The 25553-nt window shown below is 44.6% G+C and overlaps 1 protein-coding gene and 1 non-coding gene across 4 annotated transcripts in view; one reads left to right on the plus strand and one right to left on the minus strand.

The window, feature by feature from the left end:
* Window positions 1–5464: 5464 nt before the first annotated feature.
* LOC135093399 (uncharacterized) overlaps window positions 5465–25553 on the minus strand; it is a 25994-nt gene continuing 5905 nt past the window's right edge. The window contains exons 2-4 of one of the 3 annotated variants that reach the window (XM_063992662.1): window positions 12048–12395; window positions 8507–8659; window positions 5465–7845 (exon numbers count right to left, since the gene is read on the minus strand). In XM_063992662.1, coding sequence (XP_063848732.1) covers window positions 6473–7845; window positions 8507–8659; window positions 12048–12395 — 1874 coding nt within the window. In that variant the 3' untranslated portion in view covers window positions 5465–6472. The remainder of the gene's footprint in view (window positions 7846–8506; window positions 8660–12047; window positions 12396–25553) is intronic. The other 2 variants (XM_063992664.1, XM_063992663.1) reach the window with 2 other exon arrangements.
* Trnam-cau (transfer RNA methionine (anticodon CAU)) lies at window positions 17666–17738 on the plus strand. Its single transcript has one exon. It is a non-coding gene; the product is annotated as a tRNA-Met (tRNA).

The following is a 25553-nucleotide window of genomic DNA, read 5'->3' on the forward strand; positions in this document are numbered from 1 at the left end:
AGAGAGAGAGAGAGAGAGAGAGAGAGAGAGAGAGAGAGAGAGAGAGAGAGAGAGAGAGAGATGCAGATAGAAAAATTCATCACGTTCTAGCTCAGCATATTGATCCACACAACAGGTGGTCCAGTGTGTGTGTGTGTGTGTGTGTGTGTGTGTGTGTGTGTGTGTGTGTGTGTGTGTGTGTGTGTGTGTGTGTGTGTGTGTGTGTGTGTGTGTGTGTGTGTGTGTGTGTGTGTGTGTGTGTGTGTGTGTGTGTGTGTGTGTGTGCGCGCAGTCAAGACGAGTATACGTAGACGAACAGCGTGAAGACTAAGAGGAAGGAAAGTACGGATGAAGACGGAAAAAATAAAATAAAAGAAAGGGAAAAATGAAAAGAGGATGTTATGGAAAAGGAACACAAAGGAAGGACACGAACAGCTGAACCTCAAAGTATTACAAGGCAGAAGGAGACGGATTACATAATTTCAGAGGAGGAGGAGGAGGAGGAGGAGGAGGAGGAGGAGGAGGAGGAGGATCAATTATTCACCTTCAACAGTCTCTTTTTGCTATTAGTGAAGGAAGTAGGTCAAAGGAAGGCTTGTACTAATACTAGTGCACACGGCCAGGTGACATCAGAAGAGAGGCGCTGCTGCTTCAAAGGGAAATATGGCGACTATCTTCTCTCCTTCCCCTTTTTCAATATTTGTGGTGCTTTTTCTTTTCTTTTTTTTTTTTTTTTCTGCTTCTTCTCCAGCTTCTCTCATATTTCTTTGGCATTATTTTGTTTTGGAGGGACTTGTGTGTGTGTGTGTGTGTGTGTGTGTGTGTGTGTGTGTGTGTGTGTGTGTGTGTGTGTGTGTGTGTGTTGGGACGGGTATGTCTAGTTTCTGACTTGGTTTCTTTTTATCTTTGAACGCGGAAGTTATCTCAATTTCTCTCATTTTTTTTTCCCCATTTCTCTGGTGGTTTCTTTGGCGTCAGCTTCTTGTTTTCCTGCTTTTCTTCTTCTTCTTCTTCTTCTTCTTCTTTTCCCCTCTTCGTCCTCCTCTCTTTTTTTCCTCTTCAGTCGTGAAATCAAGGGTTACAGAATTATGAGATGTCAAAGTAAAGCTTGCATTTTTTTAATAGTATAGTGGTCGTTAGGAAACTCTCTCTCTCTCTCTCTCTCTCTCTCTCTCTCTCTCTCTCTCTCTCTCTCTCTCTCTCTCTCTCTCTCTCAGCAAAAATGCAGACGAGACGCACTAAAACATGCCAGCAATTCATATCATCAAGCACCGCGGCAAAAATTAATTATATTCCTGCTTGATGTCCAAATGTTTCCTTTGACGTTTGTAGAGACAAACTATTTGTCTCTACAAGCTGATTATTTTTCACTACTACTACTACTACTACTACTACTACTGTTGTTTTACTACTACTACTACTACTGTTGTTGTTTTAGTTTTCTTTTATCACAACATAATGGGTTATTTTTTCAGTTCGAGGTGAAAAAAAAATAGAATAGGTTTTGTGGGAGGAAGATGCTGAGAGAGAGAGAGAGAGAGAGAGAGAGAGAGAGAGAGAGAGAGAGAGAGAGAGAGAGAGAGAGAGAGAGAGAGAGAGAGAGAGAGAGAGAGAGAGAGAGAGAGAGAGAATGTTTACTTCTTCCAGAAATTCACCCTTGGAAGACCAACACACACACACACACACACACACACACACACACACACACACACACACACACACACACACACACAATACCTCCCTCCTTCACCTTTACATACACACACACTTCAATCTCTCCTCTTTCATCTTTTGCTCCTCCTCCCACCACCACCACCACCACCACCACCACCACCACACCAATACCCATCTTTCCTTCTCCAAACACGTCCTCCGAAAAAGCCTCGTTTCCTGGCGCCTAAATACTGGCATTCCCTTCCCTTTCCCTCAGTATTAAGGCGTCAGCTGAGGGGGGAAGGGTGCAGGGAGGGGGAGGCTGCATCATCGCCGTTTTGTCTTCAAGGGGAATCGGATCGTCTTTGTCACCCTTTGGTTTCCGGTTCAAACGAGACCCTTTCCCTTTCTGTTCCCTAATTAGACTGTCTTCGTACACCGCCAGAGGGAATGGAGGAGGGAAGGACAGAAGGGAGAGGAGGGAAGGACAGGAAGGAGAAGGAGAGACAGGAACCTTTTATGAGCTTACCGCCGAGGAAATGAGAGAGAGAAAATAACCAACAGATGGAATATTGATGATAAAAGAGGTGTCCCAGAGAGAGAGAGAGAGAGAGAGAGAGAGAGAGAGAGAGAGAGAGAGAGAGAGAGAGAGAGAGAGAGAGAGAGAGAGAGAGAGAGAGAGAGAGAAACTGAGCTTTAATTTTTATACTAGGAAACGTGGAAAAGAAAAGATAAAGGGGAAAAAAAAACACGAAACAGAAAATAATAAAGGAAGGAATGAAGGAAGAGAGAGGGAGGACAAGCATGATAAAAAAAAAAAAGATGGAAAAGAAAGAAGTGGAGGAAGGGAGGAGATGGAAACAGTAAATGGAAGAGAAAGTTAAAAAGAAACGGTGTCAACAATTTAGAAAGAAAGAAAGAAAGAAAGAAATAAAGAAAGAAAGAAAAAGAAAATGTAGGAAAAGAGGTTAGAAATTAAGTGGTGTGCGAAAGTAAAAGGGAGTGAGGGACGAGGGAGAAAAGAAGGGTTGACGAGGGAGAAAAGAAGGGTTGGGCTTGTATGGGGCAAGTGGGAAGGGGCAGAGAGAGAAAGGGAGAGAAGAGAGGGAGAGGGAGAGGGAGGGAAAGGGAGAGGGGGAGGAAGAGCTTCAGGTTTCTCACACATCTATAGTGACGTTTCCTGCCTCTCCAAACCCTCCTCTCTCTCTCTCTCTCTCTCTCTCTCTCTCTCTCTCTCTCTCTCTCTCTCTGCCTCTATAATAAATTCACACAAAAGCGCATTAATCATATTTCTTGTTATTAAACTCGAGATAGTGTGATTAATGCGAGTCTCCTCCCCCTTTATTATACATTTTTGCCGCCACTCACCAAATGATAGTGATGACAACCACCACCACCACCACCACCACCGCAATGATGATGAGGATGATGATGATGATGGTGGTGGTGATGATAATGGTAGCAATAGTAGTAGTAGTAGTAGTAATGATAATGATGATGATGATAATAATAATAATAATAATAATAATAATAATAATAATAATAATGAAGATATCAACGAGAGAGAGAGAGAGAGAGAGAGAGAGAGAGAGAGAGAGAGAGAGAGAGAGAGAGAGAGAGAGAGAGAGAGAGAGAGAGAGAGAGAGAATTTACTTTCCAGCATATGCCAATAATTCCTCTTCCTTCTTTTTTCGCTCTTTTTCCTACCTTTCCTCCTTTCTACTCGATTCATGTGTAGAGCAGAAATACCACGATTCCTGCTGCCCCCCCCCCTCCACACACACACACACACACACACACACACACACACACACACACATCTGTTGAAACGTGAAGCGCAACAAAGTACATTTTTCTATTGATTATGTGGAATTTACATTATATTTGAAGTATATTTTGTCACAGCAATGACGTTCTTTGATATTTTTTCTTTTGATATTTCCTGCAAAATTTAATGGAAAGGAAATAATAAATAAAATAAAAAAAGACAGGCGATTCAGTATTTCGTTCACGTTTTATTTTCCTTTTTCTTTCTTTCCTTTTTTTTATATTTTTCTTACTTGGGAAAATGCAAAATTAAATGGAGACTAAAGAAAAAGAAATGAAAAAGACAGGCGATTCACAATTTCATTCACTTTAATTCTTTTTTTCTTTTTCTTTCCTTTTTTCTTGTGTGTGTGACCCTTTAAGCATCGTGAGAAAGCCATCAAGGAACTAACAGTCGCTATGAAACTAATGGCGAGCAGCGACCAGTCAGGAGCATCAGTTACGGACGTGCTTTTTCACTTGGTATTGAGAATCATGCGAAGGAAAGTTTTTTTTTTTTCCGTTATTAAAGAGGATTTTTCATGTAGAAGCCGAATTTTATACACCCAGTCACACACAATTCTCTCTCTCTCTCTCTCTCTCTCTCTCTCTCTCTCTCTCTTGCAAATTAACTGATAATATAATGCTAATACAATCCTCATTTTGTTTTCTTTTCTTCATTATCACTGCTTGTGTTTTTCCTCCTCCTCATGATCCGACCACCAGAAAACAAGGTGGTACAGCACAACATTTCATCTCCCCCATCATCCTCTCCTTACCTATTCCAGTGTTCAACCTCCGCCACTTACCAAACCAAATAAAACGCCATCTAATTATTCTAAGTATCACTAAAATAAAACTCCCTTATTTCTTATCCCATTTTCTTCAATTGTCAAGGAAAAGTATTGGTCTTGTTATCGCCAAAACTTTTCCCAGCCTTTTTTTTTTTCCTCTCCTCGGAATATATATTAATTCTTCAAAAGTTGAGGCCGTGACCGCCGAAGTGGAGGGCGAGGCATGCCGACACCCCGCCTGTTTTTCAGTGGGCGTGTTGGGGCGCTGGTGTTGGTGAGGGGACTCGGGGATCCAAGGGGACGGACAGCGGGATAGGGAAGAGGGCGGGGGAGGAATCGGGACATGCAAATTTCATCGTGGAACTGAGCTCGCAAGGGTGACGAAGTTTTGACGTCCACAAACACCTCGGAAAAAACAGGAATTCAGCTCATATTTGACCTCCCGAACTTACGTCTCTCAGTTTCCCATTGCAATTGTTTCAGTACTATAATACTTAACCCTTTCACTGCTACATTTTTTTTTTCCCCCCATAGTTCCCTGCAGCTCTTCGGACACATTCCTTGTACTAAAACACGTTAAATAGTTTTGTAGCCCAGACAATATAAAATTTTCTATACCATAATATTTAATCCTTTCATTGCTACACATTTTCCCCATAATCCCCCTGCAACTCTTTAGACACTTTTTTTTACTGAAACGTTATTAGTTTTGTAGCCTAGACAATACAAAATTAATCTTTTTATTCTCTCTTTACTCTATCTGTCCATGCAAACTACATTACTGATACTGCTCTCATTGTTACCAAAGGACAACCATACCAGCGAAAGGGTTAAAGCCATATCTCTTTCTCGTGATATATTAATCAACTATTTCTACATTCCACTTCCAAACTCCAAACTGACACATTCCTTTAAAATTTTCCATCTCTAAATATTTTTCTTCCAAACCTGTCTCAGAATTTTTTTTTAATTTCTCTCCCTTCCAAACAGCCCCTCCCACTGTTCCATACGCTATCTTTCCTTTCCAAACCTCTTACAACTTACAATTTACCTCTTACAAATAAAATAAACAACTAAAAATAATGATGATAACTCTCTCCCTCCCCTGCCAAAGCTTAGTACATCCCGTTCCACCAAACTTTTCATACATTTTCCTTCCAAACCATCCATCAACTTTACACATTACTCCTCCAATACGTCAAGGCGGTAAAAGTAGGCAGCAAAAATAAAGGTGAAGCAAAATCACGATTTATTCTTTTTTTTCTTTTTAGCCATCACATACAACTCAGTATTAGTATCACAATATCAAACACAAACACTCAGCTTCAGTGTGTCACTTACTGCCTACCGGGAACGATCACCTGCCTAACATTTCTACTCAGCCGTTTGACAGCTCGATGCGAACCGGTCTTTCATGAGGGGGTCCCAGGGAATGCGAAGTGGCGATGCAAGAACGTGACTAAAAAAGCACGCCACAGGTATAGTAAATGTGCACTAATTTTGAATACAGAAGTAACTGCATGACCTTCGTTTTGGTCTCTAACACAACTACCAATTTTTCATCTGTATATTACATTACTGCATAAATTTTACTGTGAATCATCCAGGACTTTAAAGCTAGTAAGACAGTGACTTGGTGGCCGCTGTGCTGAGTGAAATAAAGACAACAGACTAAAGTAAACCCAAGCATCTCATGACTCGCCGCTCTCATGCCCAGAGGGACGCGCGGCCCCGTGAGTCACTGTAACCAAACTCCTCAACTGCTCCTCAGGCAGGCGTGAGTGAACTAATAACCTTTAAAATTTGTAAGCATACTTAAAGTAAAGCGTCACAAATATATATATGTTTATATATATATGTACAGCAGTATCAGGTCTCGTTAAAAACAAGATCTGCGGGCGCAGCTTTCCTCAGTCTGAAACTGAGGGCTCAACGCTGCTAAAAGTTTATTTTAAAGTCTTCAAACTAAAAATATAATAAAAATTAAACATCAAATATGAATATCATATAAATGTATAGTGTTTTAGGAAGTTGTTTAAAACAAAACTGTAACAATGAAGCATAATGCTATAAAACTAATACTAACGTAACTAGATTAATCCTGAGGTTGTGGAAAATAACCACGCGAGATAACGTACACTGCAAGTAGTCAAAGAGTCAGAGGAAGAGTCAAAGCAAGTCCTCAAAAAAAGTCCAGGTCAGTCAGCAGGGGAGGGGAGGCCGGGCCGAGGCGGGGCGTCCTATGTCTCCTCGTCGTAGTCGTCCGGCTCGTAGTTCCCGAAGTCGTTAATGCCGATGATGTTGTTGTCTCCTCCAAAGTTACACTCATCGTCAGAGTCCTCATCATCGGAGACTGGGATGGCGTAGGGGTCTCCCTCCCTGCGGTGGATGGCTTTGGCTACGTGGGCCTTCAGGTTGTCCTGGCGGCTGTAAGCCACGTCACAGTAAGGGTGAGGGCACTTGAATCGGCGATTTGAGCCGTGGGCCTCCATGTGGCGCTTGAGGTGGCCGGATGAGGCGAACACGATTTGACAGGAGTAGCAGGTGCAGCCCCGCTTCCTCTTGAGCACGCCGCGGCTGAGCCTCCTGGCGGCGCGTCTGGCGATGCGCTCCCTTTCCTTGACGGAGCCACACGGCGACCCCTTTGGGGACTCACGATTAGGTTCATGTCTGCTGTTATTGTTCTTACTGCATGTCTTGTGCCGGGCACCGCCACAAGCATGGGAGTGTGGGGCGACGCCTGCGGTGGGGTAAGATGCGGGGAACTGAGCGGATACTTGAGGAGATGAGGACGTGCCGGGCACGCTGCCATGATTATTCGGGTAGGCAAAGGAGCCAAATCCATAACCAACCGGGTTGCCATGCTGGGCTGTCACGTGGTAGGGGAAGGCGCCCTCGAACTCTTGGAAGAAGCGGCTCAGTGACACATCGGGAGGCAGCGGGAACATCTTGGCCTTGGGGTACTGCACGGCGAACTGCCCTCGGCCTTGGCCGCTTTGGGAGGGCGTGGGGCCGGACGGGTGTCTGGCTGGACGCTCGAATTTGGGCACCGCCGCGCCGTGGTTGTTGAGGTAAGTGGTGTAGTAGATCTTGCCATTTCGCACCTTGGAGTCCTCGGGGTAAGGAGAGGTGGTGACGGGAGCAGGCAGAGGAGTGACGCCCGGGGAGATGTGGGAGGAGCGGGGGCGGGTGATGGAGGGAGGGTTGTCGGGAGGGTGGGTGCATGTGGGCGTGACTAGGTCCTGCTGGTAGTTGTATGTGGATGGTGTTTGATAAAACATTTGGGTGTAGGCAGGCGTCATTTGTGGAGGGATGTGGTTGTATGTGGGCGTGGCCTGGCCCGGGGGTGGGAGGCCAAACGTGGGAGGGGAATTATCAGGGACAGTGCTGTACGTGGGGGAGGTGGCTACGTGGTTGTACTGTAGGTTTTGACCATTACTGTAATTACCGTAGAGGCTCTGAGGGTGCTGCGGGGAGTACAGCGGCGAGGCGTAGGCGCACTGCGAGCTGTCAGAGTTGTTGCTGGAAGGGCTGGGCGTGTTCATGATGGACATGAAGGCCGGCGGGGAGCCGCCCTGCCCGCTCTGTCCCTCGCCGTGGTTCACCGCAGTGCCTATGTAAAGAAAACAAATTGGTTACAAACAAGCCACGCAATACCCCGTCTAACCTGCAACTCCATGTCTGTTACACTGAACCTTGACTGCAGGGCCAGGAAATGAAATCATCAGTTCTGTCTGGATTACAATTACTGCACAAACAACAAATACAACACACAAATAAATATAATCATGATGCAGAAATTATACAGCAAATATTTTTCTTAGGCATACCAGACTTCAGCAGATTTGGGGGACTCCAATAACCATTTCAGTAATACTAACTTCTCTTATTGGCCTGTGACGCCATAACAATAACAGATGACACCGAGAGAGAGCACTACCTCTCCCGCCGAGAAAGTATCGTGAGGCAAGATCAAACCCGCTTATCTACAGGTCACCGCCTGTCACTGTATACACACCACAGAGCCAACGCCCTGCCTGCCTCTGTATTTCCTTATTGCTATGACTAATTCTTTTAAGAGGGAGGTTTCAAGACACCTATCCTCTAATTTTGGATGCTGACCTTTCTTTTGGGACTAACTCACTGGGCCTTTTTTTCGTTCATTTGTTGCCCTCGGCCAGTGTTCCTCTTACATAAAAAAAACGTCACTTTTGATCTAACTGCAATAAACAAATTGAACCAAAAAAACACCACAGTCAGTATGCAGTACTTACCGGAGAGGTACTGGGCTTGGTCTGCGTGGCTGGGGACGAGGTGGTGCGTGGGTAGCTCAGAGTAGAGGGCGTTGGTGGCCTCTCGTGTCACCCTCATGGTGGAGGTCATGTCGGTGAAGGAGGAGGTGCCGCTGACGCCACCCTCGCTCTCTACTGAAAGAAAAAAAATAATTATGTTGAGCAAAATAAATACATGTGTAGCACCAAGTAACATGCAAACCAATACATCAATGTGCAAGACTAAGAAAAATTAAAGTCATGTATCTACAGAGCACTGCAACACTTAATTAAAAAAAACACGTACATGCAATCGTGTCCTGCTGGTTGTGAGGAGAAAGGGGTGAGCGTGCAGGATGGTCTGAGCTAAAATGTCAAGTCAAAATTGTGTAACCCGATGAATCAATCCTGCACGGTTTGTATTTTCGCGCCAACACTTCTCAGTCATGCCAAACAATCACAACACCGCCTCCATTTCCTAAAAATTACCAGCTTGAATTCCTTCCACCTTTACTCGGCGGAGCACACAACATGGCGGCGCGGTACATCATGGCGGCCACAGACAAAAAAAAAAAAAAAAAAAAAAAAGTGTGAAGATGGCGCCCCTCACTGAAGGGTACACGGGTCAACCCACAGCTTTCCTCTCGCCGCCACGCCCCGCCCACCACACCCTCGCCCCGCCCACTCCTGACGGTTCCCACACACGTTACTTCCCAACCAGGGTTGCCAGGTCCGCGGTTTTCCCGCCCAATTGGGCTATTTTTCATTGGAATTGGCGGGAAGAAAATGGTATTCGCGGGTTGGCGGTTTCTTGGGCTGTTTTTATTGTAGTACGCGGTATTTTGGGCTTTTTATATTGGAAAAATTATTTTATATCGTTTTTTCACAAGCTCAGGCACAGCGCCACGCCAGGTGTGTTGTCAGGTGACGATACCTGACGCGCCTGGCCATCTGCCTGGGTGTGACCTCTTTCCCCTCTCCCCAGGGGGATTATCAGTATTTATCATGAGGGCACGACCTCGTTAACACCGTCGCATGACCTATCCCCGTGACCTGGACAGTATGATGATGAAGCCAGCAGTCTCTCTTCAACCACCACACAGTCACAACCAGCACCTTGGCTATCAGAAACAGTTTACTCTCTGTCGTGCAGTGAAAATGGGCAAGTGGGCTAAGTACGGCAAGAAATACAAGAAAGAATGGGAAAAAGAAGATGGTCTCAGAGAATGGATTTCTGGTGTGCCTGGTGATGACTCTGTTGCAGCGTGCAAGTTCTGCAAAACAACAATTAGAGCCCATCACAGTGACCTTGTCAGTCATAGCTCAACTGAAAAGCACAGAAAAAATGCAGCCCCATTTTCAAACATGAGAACATTATTTCAATCCGGCATTAGAAAAACAAATGCCAATAACAGCATGAAAATTTGTGAACTGATATTAGCAGCTCACATTGCTTGCCATTCAAGCATTAACACTATTGATCACCTGGCTGAAGTTGTGGGAAAAATTTCAAATAAGGAAATCTCACTACATAGAACGAAGTGCACAGCACTTATAAACAAAGTACTGGGACCCTCTATGCTGAAGGAACTATGCAGTGATATCGGTGATAATGATTACTCATTGATAATTGATGAAAGCACAGACATCACCACAAAAAAGAAACTGTGTTGTTGTTCGCTATCCCAGCTACTCAAAGAAGAGAATTATCACTTCGTTCTTGGGTTTGGTGGAATTGGAAAGGGGCACAGCTGAGGTGGTCACAACATCTTTACTTGACTTCATAGAAAATCATGCCAAACTGAACGTCAAAAAATGCAATGGTTTGGCAACTGATGGATGCAACACTATGTGCGGGACACACAACTCTGTTATGTCAAGATTTTGTGCATTAAACCCACACGTGACACACATCAAATGCATATGTCATTCATTGCATTTATGTACGTCATATGCAATGCGAAAGTTGCCCTCTCACCTTGAATTCATGGTGTCACAGACATATAGATATTTTTCACACAGCACGCTTCGTCAACAAAAGTATGCAGAACTCTATTCTACAATCAACGTGGGAGAACAACCACTGAAGTTGCTGAAGTTGTCAGGGACGCGATGGCTGGCTATTGCACCATGTATAACAAGGATTCTGGAGCAGTATGATGAGCTGAAACTCCATTTTGAGGTAAGTTAATTATCGTTCATGTAACCCACTTGAATTACTTGTATATACGCATTTGCCCATCCCCTTAACCTCTGATTGTTTAGTGTGTGTGTGTGTGGAGAGAGAGAGAGAGAGAGAGAGAGAGAGAGAGAGAGAGAGAGAGAGAGAGAGATATTAACCTTAAGTAGGTATTACATTGTCTAAGATAACATACTTCATAAAGTAGTTATAAAATAATAATAATAATAATAATAATAATAATAATAATAATAATAATAATAATATGTAACTTGGGTTTTTTCCCAAATGAACTTGATAAAGAATAAACTTAGGAACAGGATGCAACACAAGAGTCTAGAAAACACATTACATGTACGTGCATTCATGAATAGAAACAACATGTGTTGTAGGGAGTTCGACCCCACACAGGAAATGCTGTCAATGTTCACAAAGGACATCTATACCAATGTTGATGAGCATGAGTATGTTGAGGTGCCTGATGTATAAATGTACTGAAAATAAACATATAGCATGTATGTTAATATACTCTAGCATGTAAAGTATAATTAGGTAGGCATTAATGTTAATAAAGGTACATAATTTGTCAAATATTTTTTTTCCTGTTATGATATAGCTATACGTCTCAGTCGTCTTGAGCATCATACTACTGATAATTCTAATTTTGGGCTGCTTTTGGGCTGTTTTTTGTGATCGAGGTCGCGGGTTTTGGGCGGGTTTTGGGATGGAATGGCGCGGGATATCAGTCCACGACCTGGCAACTCTGTTCCCAACACAAGCAGTACAACATCCACGCTCACCTTCAGACCATCCAAGATTTATGTTTCACAGTTTTGAGGAACATTAGTTTAAGGAGGCTCTGCATTTACGCCTCGACAACTACATTCACGAAGTACAGGTGACACTGGGATCACATTTTACCAATCTAAAAAATCCCTCCCTCTCTCTCTCTCTCTGGCGAAAATTTTAGATATCACTTAGTCAAAATTCAGAGCCTTAAGGATTATTTTTCTGTAGAGTGCGACTGAAAGATCATTTGACATTCCCCATGAGGCCTTGAAACTTTAATAACCTTAACGTAAAATTAAACGAATAATTAAGTAACCACGTAAATGTGAATAACAGTAATTAAAAAAAAGGCCTGCTCATCCCTCACCGGACACAGGCAGACTTAATTGGATATCCTGCCATTACCCTACCCAGTAACCCTTCAAACAGGACGTGGTCCCTTACTTCCTCCCACAGTGAAGGGCATTTTTCCCATATATATTCTTCCCGCCTCAGGACATCCCCTCTACTACTTTTCCTGCCCATCCTGACCCGGCCCCCGCGCCTCCCCCCGCTACAACACCTTCAGAGACTCACTTGTTATGTACGAGTAGACTGTAGAGGACTGGGAGTATTGCTGCTGCTGCTGCTGCCGCTGCCGCTGCTGTTGTTGTTGTTGTTGCTCCTGAAGGGTGAGAGAGGCTGTCTGTTCCTCAAGGCTGAGTTCTTGCTTGACGGCGCCCCAGTTGCATGACTCCACCAGGTATTTGCTGAACTCCGCGGGGTCTTCATTGCACGGGAAGTCTTCAGCAATGGCCAGCGGGTCCACGCTCAGCTCAGGAGCGTTCGTTGTGGCGTTGCCGGGCTGCGTGGCGTCGCCATCTCCACGCCCTTGGTCGTGCGCCATGGTATCGTCTTCCTGCCGCGATCTCTTAATGATGTGTTCTGTCACCGTCAAAAATTTCACTAAGGTAAAGGAGAGGTGACCTCTGTCTGACCTCTCCCACTTCTCTCTCCAAACTGGCTGGTCTGGGTCACCGCACCTTTATTTGACCCAAGCTGCCCAGCCCCCTCGGGTCACCCCCCAGGTCACCTCTCCAGCACTACCCCCCACATCTGCTGCCGCGCGACCAATCTTGACCCAGCACTTCCACTAATCCCCCACACAAACCCCCCTCACCCTTCTCACCTCTCTCCCTCAAGCTTCCAGGGTCGCGGCGTCTCGGCATTCAAGTCTCCCAGCAACCGGCAGCGTCTCCTCGTCATGAGGAAGACGGGTGCTGTTTTTCATAAAATGTTCTCCTTTTACTCCTCCTCTTCTTCCTCCTCATATTCTTCCACTCATTATTCAGCCACTCAGCAGCAATGGAATAAGAATTTGCGCTGTCTTTCGATTTTAAAGGCTTGTCATGCAACCTCTGACGGTCCACAATGCAGGAATGTTGCTATGTCCCCCGCTGCCTTGTGTACATTACGCCAGAAGCAGCCATGTATAGGGCGAAGGGACTTTTTTACGTAGGGCGAAGGAGTTGCGGTGTGTGAGTTAAAGGAGCCTTATGTAGGACGAATTTGCTGCCGTGTGTACGGTATAAGCGCCGCCGTGTGTGGAGTGAAGGAGCCGCGTAGTGTAGGTTGAAGGAGTCGCCTTGTGTAGTTTGAATGAGATGCTTTGGATGAAGCAAGAGAAGATGCTTGTGTAGGTGAGCTGGCTGTGGGTGGAAAGAGCTGCGTGGTGGAGGTGAAAAGCTGCATTGTGTAAGTCAAAATCATTGTATTGTCTGGGTCAATGGAGCTGCCTTGCATAGGTGAAGTAAGCCGTCTTGTGCGGGCCGAAAGAGCTGCCATGGTAAGTCAAATGATCCTTTCCAGTCTCCATATTTTGTTATATTTTCATGATGCTTTAAAATGTTTTCTCGGACATTTTTTTTACCTCCTCGAGAGTAACACAGCCCTCGCCGACACGCCACACGCACCTACGAGCTCTTAAATGCATCAAAATTTACCTTCCCGGCGGAAAAAGGACGGGTGCATTAGGTTAGCTTAGATTAGTACCTTCTTGTCGCTACCATGAAACGAGGAGCCAGAATACCTGAACAGTTGTAGCAAATAGTAAGACTAACAAAATTTTCTTGTCCAAACACATATTTGACAAAGCGGCATGGATAAGTCAGACACACACACACACACACACACACACACACACACTAGACACTAGACACTGGGGACTCACAGGAAGGACTGAGATGTATTACATGAATACACCGTGAATTCTTTGATTGCTATACTTTCTTATGTAAGAGGGGGCACCGGCCAAGGGCAAGAAAAATGTAAAAAAAAAAAAAAAAAAAAAAAAAAAAAAAAAAAAAAAAAAAAAAGCCCACTGAGGCGCCAGTCCCCAAAAAGGAGTCTAAGCAATCATGGAATAGTGAGGGATAAGTGTATAAAAGGTGTATAGAATGAAAACTACGAAATACTCATACTTGGATTTTTATTGTGCTGGAAGAGCAGAGATTCCACGGGCGCTGTATGCTAGCCCGCCCAAGCTGTAGTTATAAAGGCCATGCCCCGCTTTTGCTCGTAAGGATTATTTTCAAAGATCACAGGAAATACATCGGCTTCTCGTTTTCTTTTTCCTATAAAGCACGAACCTTGTTGAACTGTCACTACGAACATTAAGAACCCTGAAACTCCCTGTAACTTCCCACACAGCAGGTGAAAAGCAACCGAGAAGAGACGCTTAGAAGTGAGAGAATAAGGACTGATATGCGAGGCGTGAAAGAGGCGCTCGTGAATGTGTGGGCGTCTTGTGGACTGTCAATAGGGGCTGCAGGACGTGTGCTTCAAAACGCGAGTAACTTCCAATAGAGCTTGTGAGTAGATGGTTGAAATAAGACGCCGATAGCCGTGCAAATGCTGACCTGCGCTTAATGATTCAGGTGTTTATAAATGTTTAAATACATTTCTTTGTTGCTATAAGGAAAAAAATGCGGTTTTCAAGATAGAATACGTTCTCTTTACGAGGTATCCGTGTAAATGTACAGATTTTTATATAACACACACACACACACACACACACACACACACACACACACACACACACACACACACACACACACGTCACCCCCTCACCTTGCCGAGGCTCACATAGGGACACGCAAAGGCACACCAAGCAGGACATCAACATATATGAGGGAATAATGCAAATCGAAGCGGTGCCCTTGAGAGCCTCGGGGCGAATATAGATCCTAGGGACTCTATGCTAATGCCTCGCTCATTCGAATCTCGTAAGGTGGAACTTGAGAGGGGGAGAAGAGGGTGACGGGGTGACGAGGAGACGAGGAGAGGAAAGGATAGGAGGGGAGGAATGCTGTTGGTGTGTGCTCTCTCTCTCTCTCTCTCTCTCTCTCTCTCTCTCTCTCTCTCTCTCTCTCTCTCTCTCTCTCTCTCTCTCTCTCTCTCTCTCTCTCTCTCTGGTTATTTTGGGAAACACGTCAAATTATTCATGGTGTTATGGAAGTCTTCAAGATTTTGCACAGGTGAAAATAAAGTAAAAATTGAAATAAAAAATAAAATTAACTCAAAATATACGACTTTTGAGAGAGAGAGAGAGAGAGAGAGAGAGAGAGAGAGAGAGAGAGAGAGAGAGAGAGAGAGAGAGAGAGAGAGAGAGCAGGAGCAGAGGACGTTAAGAATGGAGACAAAACTTCACAACTTGCAACTCACTCCCCATCCAATTTCAGAAGTCCTTCCACCATTGCCCACCCCCTCCCCCCACCTCCCCTCCATTACCCCAGAATTCCTCCTGACTACACCCCCCCGCCATCTACATCCCCCCAGTCCCGCGCTTCTCTCCCTCCCTCCCTTTCCCTCAGTATCTCCACCAAGAGGGGCACGATACGTTATCAAGGCTCCTCTCAATCGTTCCTAATCCTTGCTCCTTTTAAAGCTTTTGTTTTATCTCAACGTTGTGACCAAAACTCCATCTATTTTTACGGCACTTTCAACCTTCATGATTGGCTGTTCTGTGGAGGCGTCTAGCGCTGTGATTGGCTCATTCAACTTGCCCTGACGTCATGACAGACTCCCTAACTCTCCCGTCCCGAGTCAGTCAGCCAGTCTCTCTCTCTCTCTCTCTCTCTCTCTCTCTCTCTCTCTCTCTCTCTCTCTCTCTCTCTCACTCTCAATCACATTCACCCCTTCAAACTTCTACGGATTTAAATTTGCTGGTAAATGTAAGTTGGAATGTTTGCATCTGGCGCTTCACACTGCGGCGTGACCCAGGCTGACGGCGTGGCCTTGGCTGGGGAAGCTGGGAGTAGAGGGGGGGAGGGGTATAAGGAGACTGAAAGAGAGGGGGGGAGGACTAAGAGGGGGTTTGGTTAGGGGGTAAAGATCAGAGGCGGCGGAGTAGGAGGGCGGGTTTATGACTGAGTAAGGGAGGTAAGGGAGGGAGGGAGGAATGGACAGGTGGGAAAGGAGTGAAGGATTGAGGGAGAGAACAAGCAACAGAAAGGGTCAAGCTTAGCCTTTATAACGAGGTCTTCCTGTTACTAAATATAGATCACAGGGTAACCTTGGAATTTACTACACGAGAATAGACCTTGGTAACTGGTTCCCGACTACATCATGACTATGGGCCGTGTTCAGAAACGCTTAGCTCTCTCACCAAGACTATTTTCAAAGGCCACAAAGACGATTCGCCGGGTTCTCACGAGTGTTTCTTCTGTTAATGACGTAGATATTTTGTTAATGTCACTAGAATTATAAAAAAATACCTTTAAAAACATGTGTAACAAACTAGAGCCTTTTCAAAGTAGTGGAAATTTGGCACAGGTGTTTCAGAATATGGCTCTATGATAAAGGCGTTTTAATTCAATTAGGCTGTTATTTGATACATCTTTCCTTAATTACTAATCACTGTGAGACATCTTTACTTGTTCCATAGCCACCTCCATTTCTTAAACTGGGTAGAAATTGCAACGTATACTCTTTTTTTTAATCCCTTTGTTCTTTGTAGATGCTTAGAAAGATTTCATGCATTACTTCTGGTGCTGTTAATTCGCTCGTATAGCAGAGAAAGGGTCAAAGCCAGTGAGTGCTTGGTAAGGGTTATTTAGGCGGGGTTTAAAGAATGTTAGCTGTTCCACACCCAAGATTAGCCCAATCCTTGCTGTCGAGGTGTGTGAGGCAAGGGGATTATTATTAAGCACCAATCCCTGGAAACTTTTGTCGAGTAGAAAAAGCAAGGCGTTTATTTGTAATCTTGAAGTTGTTTCTTACAGCGGAGGAGAAAATCTGACTTGGAATCTGATCACCCGCGCGTTTTCAGGGTCATATTCTGATACACCTCTGTGCGGCACCTCCACTCTTTCAAAAGGCTTTACTTGACGCTACACTGGTTTTTAAGACCTTTTCTTTATGGTTTTACTGATATATTAACACGATTTCTATGTTATTACAAGGAGTAGTAGTTTTGACAATCTGGTTAATCTCTGTGGCCTTTAAAAATGGTGGTAGTGAGAGAGCGAGGGGTTTAAATACGGGCCTCTTTCCTACATGTTTCAATACTTCACCCTACTCGCTTATCAACCTCTAACTCCCCTCCACACCTCTAATTGACCTTCCTCCTGTTTAGCACAAGAACAGGGGGTGGGGGGGACGGAATCACTCTATGGCCCGTAAACTGAAACACTTTGCTCTCTCAACACGAGTATTTTTAAAGGCTACATATATGATTAGCCAAATTTTCAAGAATGTTTCTCTTTTAAATAATGTAGAAGGCTTGTCAATTTGCCACTAGAACCGCAAAAAAAAAAAAAAATCTTAAAATCCTGTATAGCTTCAATTACAGCCTTTGGCAAGTAGTGGAAGTGCGGCGCAGAAGTGTTTCAGAATATGGTCGTATCTTGGATAAGCCCACCCCTCACCGCTCCACACAGCTGGTCCCGCCAGGCACACACATTCACATACACGTTGGTGACCCATTAACTCATGACGCCGAAACAAAGTGGACATAATTGGGCTCATAGAAGTTCTGAACAAAAATAGCAGTATGCGGAGAGAGAGAGAGAGAGAGAGAGAGAGAGAGAGAGAGAGAGAGAGAGAGAGAGAGAGAGAGAGAGAGAGAGAGAGAGAGAGAGAGAGAGATTAATTTATTTCGACATGCTATTCTACTGCAATGAGGCGTAATCTTGATTAATATCGCACCACATGTGGCCTCGATGGCGCAGTAGGCAGCGCGTGAGTCTCATAATCTCAAGGTCGTGAGTTCGATCCTCACTCGGGGCAGGAACTTTTTTCATGCTTCTACAACTCGTTCATCAATACTTCAGGCAAGTTTTCAAATAATTCCTCTCTCTATCCAAGACTTCCAGGTTACAAGAACAAATACATTTCACTCGCGTGCTATACCTAGTGAACATAAGAAGGGAGACTGCAATATGGCACAGCTGTCTACAATATTATCTCGCTCTATCCAAGACTTCCCTGTTACAAGAACAAATACGTTTCACTCAAGTACTATGCCAAGTGAACAAAAGACAGGAGACGGCAAAATGTCTGCTGGGATAGTTTTTGTATAGCACAGCTGCCTGTAACAACCCGAAGGAATGTGAGACACCTCGGTCTGCCATTTTACTGTACGAAAGTTATCAATGTAGTATCTCATGTTTGTGATCACGTGATACTTTTGTGACAAGTTTATTCCTGCTGGGAATTCGACACGGCTCCCCTCCCTCTCCCTCCCTCCTTCCTTCCTTCCTTCCCTTCAAGACCCCCTTAATCTCTTCTTCTCTCCCCTGGGACACCGCCGGGTCCCTACTAATCCTACCACACCCCTCACCACTGCCTTTTCCTACACTCACACCTTCCTTCTCCTTCTCCTCCTCCTCCTCCTCCTCCCCTTCATCTTCCGTATTCACGTCATTCCCTTAATCACTACTAATGTTGCTGCTGCTACTGCTGCTGCTTCTATTACGAATTTTATTACTACTTCTACTGCTACTACTACTGTTGCTGCTGCTACTACCTCTAATCCTATTGCCGTTGCTACTACGAGTACTACTACTACTACTACTACTACTACTACTACTATTACTACTACTACTGCTACTACTATTTGTGATGCTGATGCCACTTTATTCCTTAACACTTCCATAGAAAGAGAGAGAGAGAGAGAGAGAGAGAGAGAGAGAGAGAGAGAGAGAGAGAGAGAGAGAGAGAGAGAGAGAGAGAGAGAGAGAGAGAGAGAGTTGCGGGGAGTGATGTATTCTTTATGTAGATACCGCACAGAGACAGACAGGAACGAACACACACACACACACACACACACACACACACACACACATACACACACACCACACACACACACACACACACACACACACACAGTTTTTGAAAAGGATTGCAACAGTGAACTTTCGCCTCTTTGCTTCCTCTTCCTCTTCCTGGTTAACGTCGACTAAAGAAACAACAAAAGCAAAAGCCGTTCTTTCCCGCAACCTTGGAGCAACAACGTCCTGCTTTGTGTGTGTGTGTGTGTGTGTGTGTGTACATGAGTTAACGAGTGCTTTTTTTTTTTTACCCTCCACAGGTGAGTCCATTTAACATTTGTGGATCTAGACTCTCTCTCTCTCTCTCTCTCTCTCTCTCTCTCTCTCTCTCTCTCTCTCTCTCTCTCTCTCTCTCTCTCAGGCCGCGAGTCACGTGTAAACATTCACCTGTAAATCGGCCACTCGCTCATCTCTATTAGTGTGGAATCAGGTTCAAACCGGTAGATTTTACACCTGTTCCAGCGACACACGGGTCAGCCAGGGCGTCCAGACCTCAGGTGCGCAGGAGCCCCGCGACACACGCCTCCGGGTCACTCTCAGGTCGTCATTCATTTAAAAGTGAGCGATTTGACGTTTAAGAGAACAAAATACAGTTATCTGCTATTTTTTCTCCCTTACAGAGGTTAAGTAGCGTAATGGGTAAAACAAGGGAGGTGGAGGCGATATCCGTAATTATAGGGATGAATTAAGAAGCCACAGGTTCAGTCTTGGTAATATTTAGATCTTTAAAGAAATATACGAAGGCATTGTGTTTTAAGTTTGCCGATGAATGAAATCGACTCTCTTATTGCGTTGGACTTCACTGCGCCGCTGGTCCAGTGTCATTATGAGCTTGAAGGGATAATTACACGGTGTTTTGAACGGAGTGTTGAATAATGGCAAAGTGTAAAGGTGTAAAGTGTAAAGTGTAAAGGTGTTTTTTTTTTTGCAAACCTTTTGGATTTTTGCATCTTTCTTGTGTTCCTGTTGCATCTTTCCTTGTGTTTCTTTTCCATCTTTCATTCTGTTGTGTGCATCTTTCCTTTTTTTCTTGTATCTTCACTGCTTTTCTTTTTATCTTTCCTTGTGTTCCTTTTGCATCTTCCCATGTGTTTAAATTCTTTGAAGTAATGCTCGGATGTTGCCTCTGACGTGACGCATTTGTCGAGAGCAGAGAGTTAACCCACATGTCAAGGAATCAGAATGCACCACCAGTAACGAGGCTCCGGGACGTTCATATTACGCTCATTATTATTGATTTACATTAATTATCCACAAATTCCAGGTTCCGGGATAGGCAGCGACAGTCAAACGCGAGGGGGGCAAGATAAGCATATTCTCTGACGCCACTGCTCACCGGATCGTAGTACACATGCTGGTGAGGCGGCGGTGTGTGAGTGACGGAAGTGAAGTAAAGACTGATATGTAGTGTAGATGCTTTACTTTATCAAGGATGGTCTTTCGTAGAGTCAGTTTTCCTTTCTTGCTTTCCTGGTTGTTTCATTTCCTGCGTGGTCTGGTATGGACAGGCAACACACACACGTATTGACAGGGTTATATTGGAGTCTCAAGAAGATCGTATGGCGGAGCAAAGCAAAATGATGACTGCGGATGTTCTTCCTTCGAATGAGAATCCTGTGAGCTCATAATGATATACATGATTATGATGACATGATTAATTGTGTTTCCTGTAACTGCTTCCATCATTACGCTGTAATTGGAGCTAATTCAAGGGAGTCAAGCAATAGAAACTCGTAAATTGAGAATTAGTATAAGTACTGCTGCTCATCCTGTGGCAAGTCTACAGCATGGTACACTGTACACTGCACTGCGTTGGCTGGTGGCGTGGGTGAGACGTGTGGGAGGCTGTGACTGTGCTGAGATGATTAGGTTTTGTAGTGTTTTTTTATTTATTTATTTTTTTTTACTTCCTTTCTCTCTCGTTGTCTTCTTGCCTTGCCTTTTGTAGTATTGTATTGGACTCGTAATACCGCCAACTCTTTCAGTACTACGGCATCAGTTTTATTATATGGCAGCCATCACTGACGACTTTAAATTCAAGGATATTCTCTTAATAAAGGAGTTACACCTAATAACTTATCCGCCACGGCTGTAACTTCATTCCTCTATCAAGACTAACATGTCACTGAGGTCCTGTGGCGTTAAGTCTGTAGCACTACATGAGTAACGAGTCAGTGCTGAGAAAACAACAAACTGTATTTAAGAAGTTAACAGTGTAACCAAGAATAAGCTTGCACACTACCACCTTCCAGACTCCACAGACTAAAGCCGAGGTGCAGCATAATAGGATGTCACACGGAGAGCTGCTTACACCACGCGAGCAGACAGGACTCACGCCAGGTCGAGTTGGGCATGGTATAAATAAATGAGGGTAGAAAGTGGCCGCCTAAAATATGGTTGGCTGTACCGTATCAGTGGATCAAGTTGGCTAAATATAGAATAAAACGAAATGCGGATAGAAAGTGGTTGCCCGAAATAGGTTTTACGTACAGTACTATTCAGAAACATATTACTCTCACCAAGACTGTTTTCAAAGGCCACAGGAATGAATAGCCGGGTTCTCAAGTGTGTTTCTTGTGTTGATAGCGTAGAAATATTGTTAATCTGTCACTAGAACCGTATAAAACCCTTAAAAACCAGTGTGCTGCTTCAACTAGGGCCTTTTTGAAAATAAAGGAGACGAGGCGCAGAAGTGTTTCAGAATAAATATAATAGACGACTTTAGCTGCCGCTGCTGCTGCCTCGTATGCGCTGAGTGGCCTATCACGGTCCTCGCCTCATCCGATCTTGCTTCTTTCCTCTTCACTGAACACTCCTTATTTTCTTCTTATCCTCCTCTCAGAACACTCCTCATTATTTCCTTCTCCTTATCATCATCTTTTGTTCCTCTATCCTGCAAACACTTCCTTTCCTCCTCCATGATCAATCCTTTCCTCCTTATTTCCTTCTCCTTATCCTCCTCCTTTCCTCCTTCCTGCATATTCCCCCTTATCCTCCTGCCTGGACGCACTTATCACAAATGGCTTCGCACTGTCAGGGTCTAATGATATATAGCTTAGCAGATTCTGATCAGCCAACACTCCTTCACGCTAATATTGAATCCATCTCATCCAGGCGAGGCGAGCGATTGGATTATTGCTTCCCAGGTCATTCAGGGGCAGCGGTGTGCATGTATGACGCGGCGCGGGCTGTGTTTTATGTGAAGGGCTATGTGATGATGATGATGATGATGATGATGATGACACGTTGCACTATGAAAGAGAGGAAAGATTTAAAACCTGTATACTTATGAGCTACACTACGTACTATTACTTCAAGACATCCTCTACTACTACTACTACTACTACTATACTCACAGAATAACGTACTGACAAACATCTTGATAAAAACAAAAGGAGCATTAAGCAGTTACAAAAATAAAGATAAGTTTTAGAGCTCAACTGACACACACACACACACACACACACACACACACACACACACACACACACACACACACACACACAACAGTACAAAATGAAACAGGCGAGATTTCCTCCTCTCCCATACCCCATCAGCCCATCACCCCAGCCTTCCTTCCTATCATCCCTCCCTCTTAAAGCCCCCCCATCACCCCCTAAGCCCTTCAGTCCACGCCCCCTCCCTTCCTTTCCCTCCTATACAATGACAACCGACCCTTTCTCTTCCCTCCTCCTCCTCCTCCTCCTGATCTCCCCCTCCCCCCAAAACATACTTTGAAGCCTCTCTCCAGCCCTCAGCGCCTCTCTCCCCCCCCACCCCCGCCCTTCATCAGCCATCACAACCAGCGGCCACTCCCCTCCCGCCCCTCCTCGTCATTTCATCTCCTCCCCCTCCCAGGCAAAATCAAACTCCCTCCCCCCCCTCCTCCTTACCTCCTCTCCTCAAACAACGGCCACCAAGACGCACACTTAACCTAGTCGTCGCACGCACACACACACACACACACACACACAGAGGATCGGTTTCCCAGGTATTCCCGCCTACCTGTCTAATCAACATTTATTTACTTCTTCAAGTGAGTGTTGGACGTCGTAGCGAAGGTGAAGTGATAAGCTCATGATTGCTGTGTGTGTGTGTAGATGTGTCTCTTCTCGTCTTCCTATTCCTCCTACTCTTCCTCTCTCCTCGTCCTCCTCCTACTCAATTTATCCTACGAAATAAAAAGAAAGAAGAAAACGGACCATCCACAAAAGAAAACACCATTAAAAGAGAAAGAATGTGAGGAAGGAAGGTTTATTAAAATAAGGAATCGAACTCTCCTCTCCTCTCCCGTCCCTTCCACGGTCCGGCAGCCGCGAGAGATGCGCCGATAACCCGGACTGGTTGTTCTAACTTTGATAAATGATACGAAACTCGACTCTATTTTAATGAGGGATGGGATGCCGGAGCGTCTTTTTGTGCCAAGAGGAGGAGGAGGAAGAGGTGGTGGTGGTGGTGGTGGTGGACGCAAGCAAATATAAAGAGTAAAAACAGACTACCAGGTAATGGAAGGCATAGGAGAGAAAATTATGATATATATGCAAATGAAACCAAATGAGAAATTAAGTCAATTGTTGGAAAGGCACAGAGAGAAGAGAAGGAAATGTAAGAGTGAGGGAATATGACATAGGTTGAAGGAGGAAGGAAGGAAGAAGAGGAGGATGACAGGAGCAGGTGATGGAGAGTGGAGGAGGGGTGAGAGAGGAGGGAAGAGGGGGAGACAATCACCTGGAGGGAAAATGAGAGAGAAGGAGAGGGTGGAGGAGGAAGAGAAGGGAGGTGGGAGGAGGGATTAGAGAGAACGAGGAAGCTAAAATCAGGCTAAAGGTCGCTTATGAGAGAGAGAGAGAGAGAGAGAGAGAGAGAGAGAGAGAGAGAGAGAGAGAGAGAGAGAGAGAGAGAGAGAGAGAGAGAGAGAGAGAGAGAGAGAGAGAGAGAGAGAAAGTAATGATAGCTCCAGCTGGGATGTACTTTTCTTAATGTCCCTCTACCCCCCCTTCTTCCTTTTCTCTCCCTTAACCCCTTCTTCCTTCACTTTCCCTCCCTTCCTCCCTGGGGCGACGGGCGGGCGGGCAGGCCATTGTCGCGGCGGGCATGTGGCGGAAAAGAGTGGCATTGCGGGGCCCCAGGGGAGGACGTGGGTTCGAATCCACCTGGACAACACACGCGACTCACACGCGAACACCCAGGCGATCCTTGTTTCCGTGCTCGCCTTCTGCGCCTTCGGCTTAATGGTCTGCGTACGTTTATGGACAATTATGACCGGTATGGCTTAGTGAATTGACGTGATGGAAGTTTGAACACTTCTGCAGCGCCTCCACTACATTCAAAAGGCTATAATTGATGTTACACGGTATTTTAAGTTTTTTTTTACGGTTGTAGTGATATATTAACAAGCTTTTTATATTATTAACAGGAGAAACACACGTGAGTAACCGGCTTATCATCTCTGTGGCCTTTGAAAACAGTGGTGAGAGTAGTGTTTCATTATATAGGCCACAATTTCACTGCCATGGCTGCTCTTCGGGCTTAGTGCAATCGTCTAAGCAAGTCTAAAACATCATGTCTTTGCTATGATTCCGACTCAAACTTTTTTTTTACGTAAGGGAGATTGATCAGAGAAAAAAATAATAGTAAAAAGTCTTGCTAATAACGCGTATTCAGACACGTTTTGCTCTCTGATCACGGCTAATTCCAAAGGACACAGAGACGATTAGCCGGGCTCTCAAGGGTGTTTCTCCTGTTAATTATGAAGAAATCTTACTCATCTGTCACTAGAACCATAAAAAAAATCACCCTAAAAAATCCGTGTCACTTAGTAGAACCTTTTCAATGTGGAGGTGTGGCGCAGGTGGGTTTCTGAATACGGTCCTGTGTGTCGCGCCCGAGCCTTCGTCATTAGCGGCAAGTTTTTACAGACGGCGACAACTTCTCTGAGGGCCAAAGCTCCGTGGTGGTCTTCTCTCTTCCCTCCTCCTCTTCCCCAAGGTCGCAGTATCGTGGGTGAGCGTCGTGGCGGTGATGTCAGACCACTAGAGTGAAGGAAAACAGGAAAACAGTAGTCTTCTTACTGATGCGGGCACACTGACCACTCAACCATTGCTGGTGTTCCCTTTGAGTTTGTCCAGGTATACTGATGCTAATACCATTAACAACAACAATAATGACAACTTCTACTGCTGCTGTTACTATTACTACTACAACTACTAACATTACAAAACAACAATAATGACAACTTCTACTCTTACTGCTACAACAACAACAACAACAACAACAACAACAACAACAACAACAACAACAACAATAATAATAATAATAATAATAATAACACTGTACACATTCCATCAATCTTGTATCAACATTATCATTTGTAATCAGAAAATAATGGAGAAATCGCCCGAAAGCAAATCAAATTAACGAATACTAATATCTGTAATACCCGCATTTAGAGGCGTCCAGGATATGCTTTCATCTCACCTGAATCTTTCATTACATCATTACATCACCTGTGTATTGCCCGGAGCATCATGTCCCGCGCTGGTATTACTAGCACTACTACAAAAATAACAAAAATAAACAACAAAACTACTACTACTAAGATACCACAAATAACCATAACAATAATAATTTAATCGCAGAGACAAACACAGTTACACAATACACCACATAGATGGCACAAACACACACACACACACACACACACACACACACAATAAGTAATATATGACGTGCAGTACTTCAATCTTTCCAAGCAGCAACGAGAAATAACAAA

The sequence above is a fragment of the Scylla paramamosain genome, chromosome 43, assembly GCF_035594125.1.
Source record: "Scylla paramamosain isolate STU-SP2022 chromosome 43, ASM3559412v1, whole genome shotgun sequence".
NCBI classification, from domain to species: domain Eukaryota; kingdom Metazoa; phylum Arthropoda; class Malacostraca; order Decapoda; family Portunidae; genus Scylla; species Scylla paramamosain.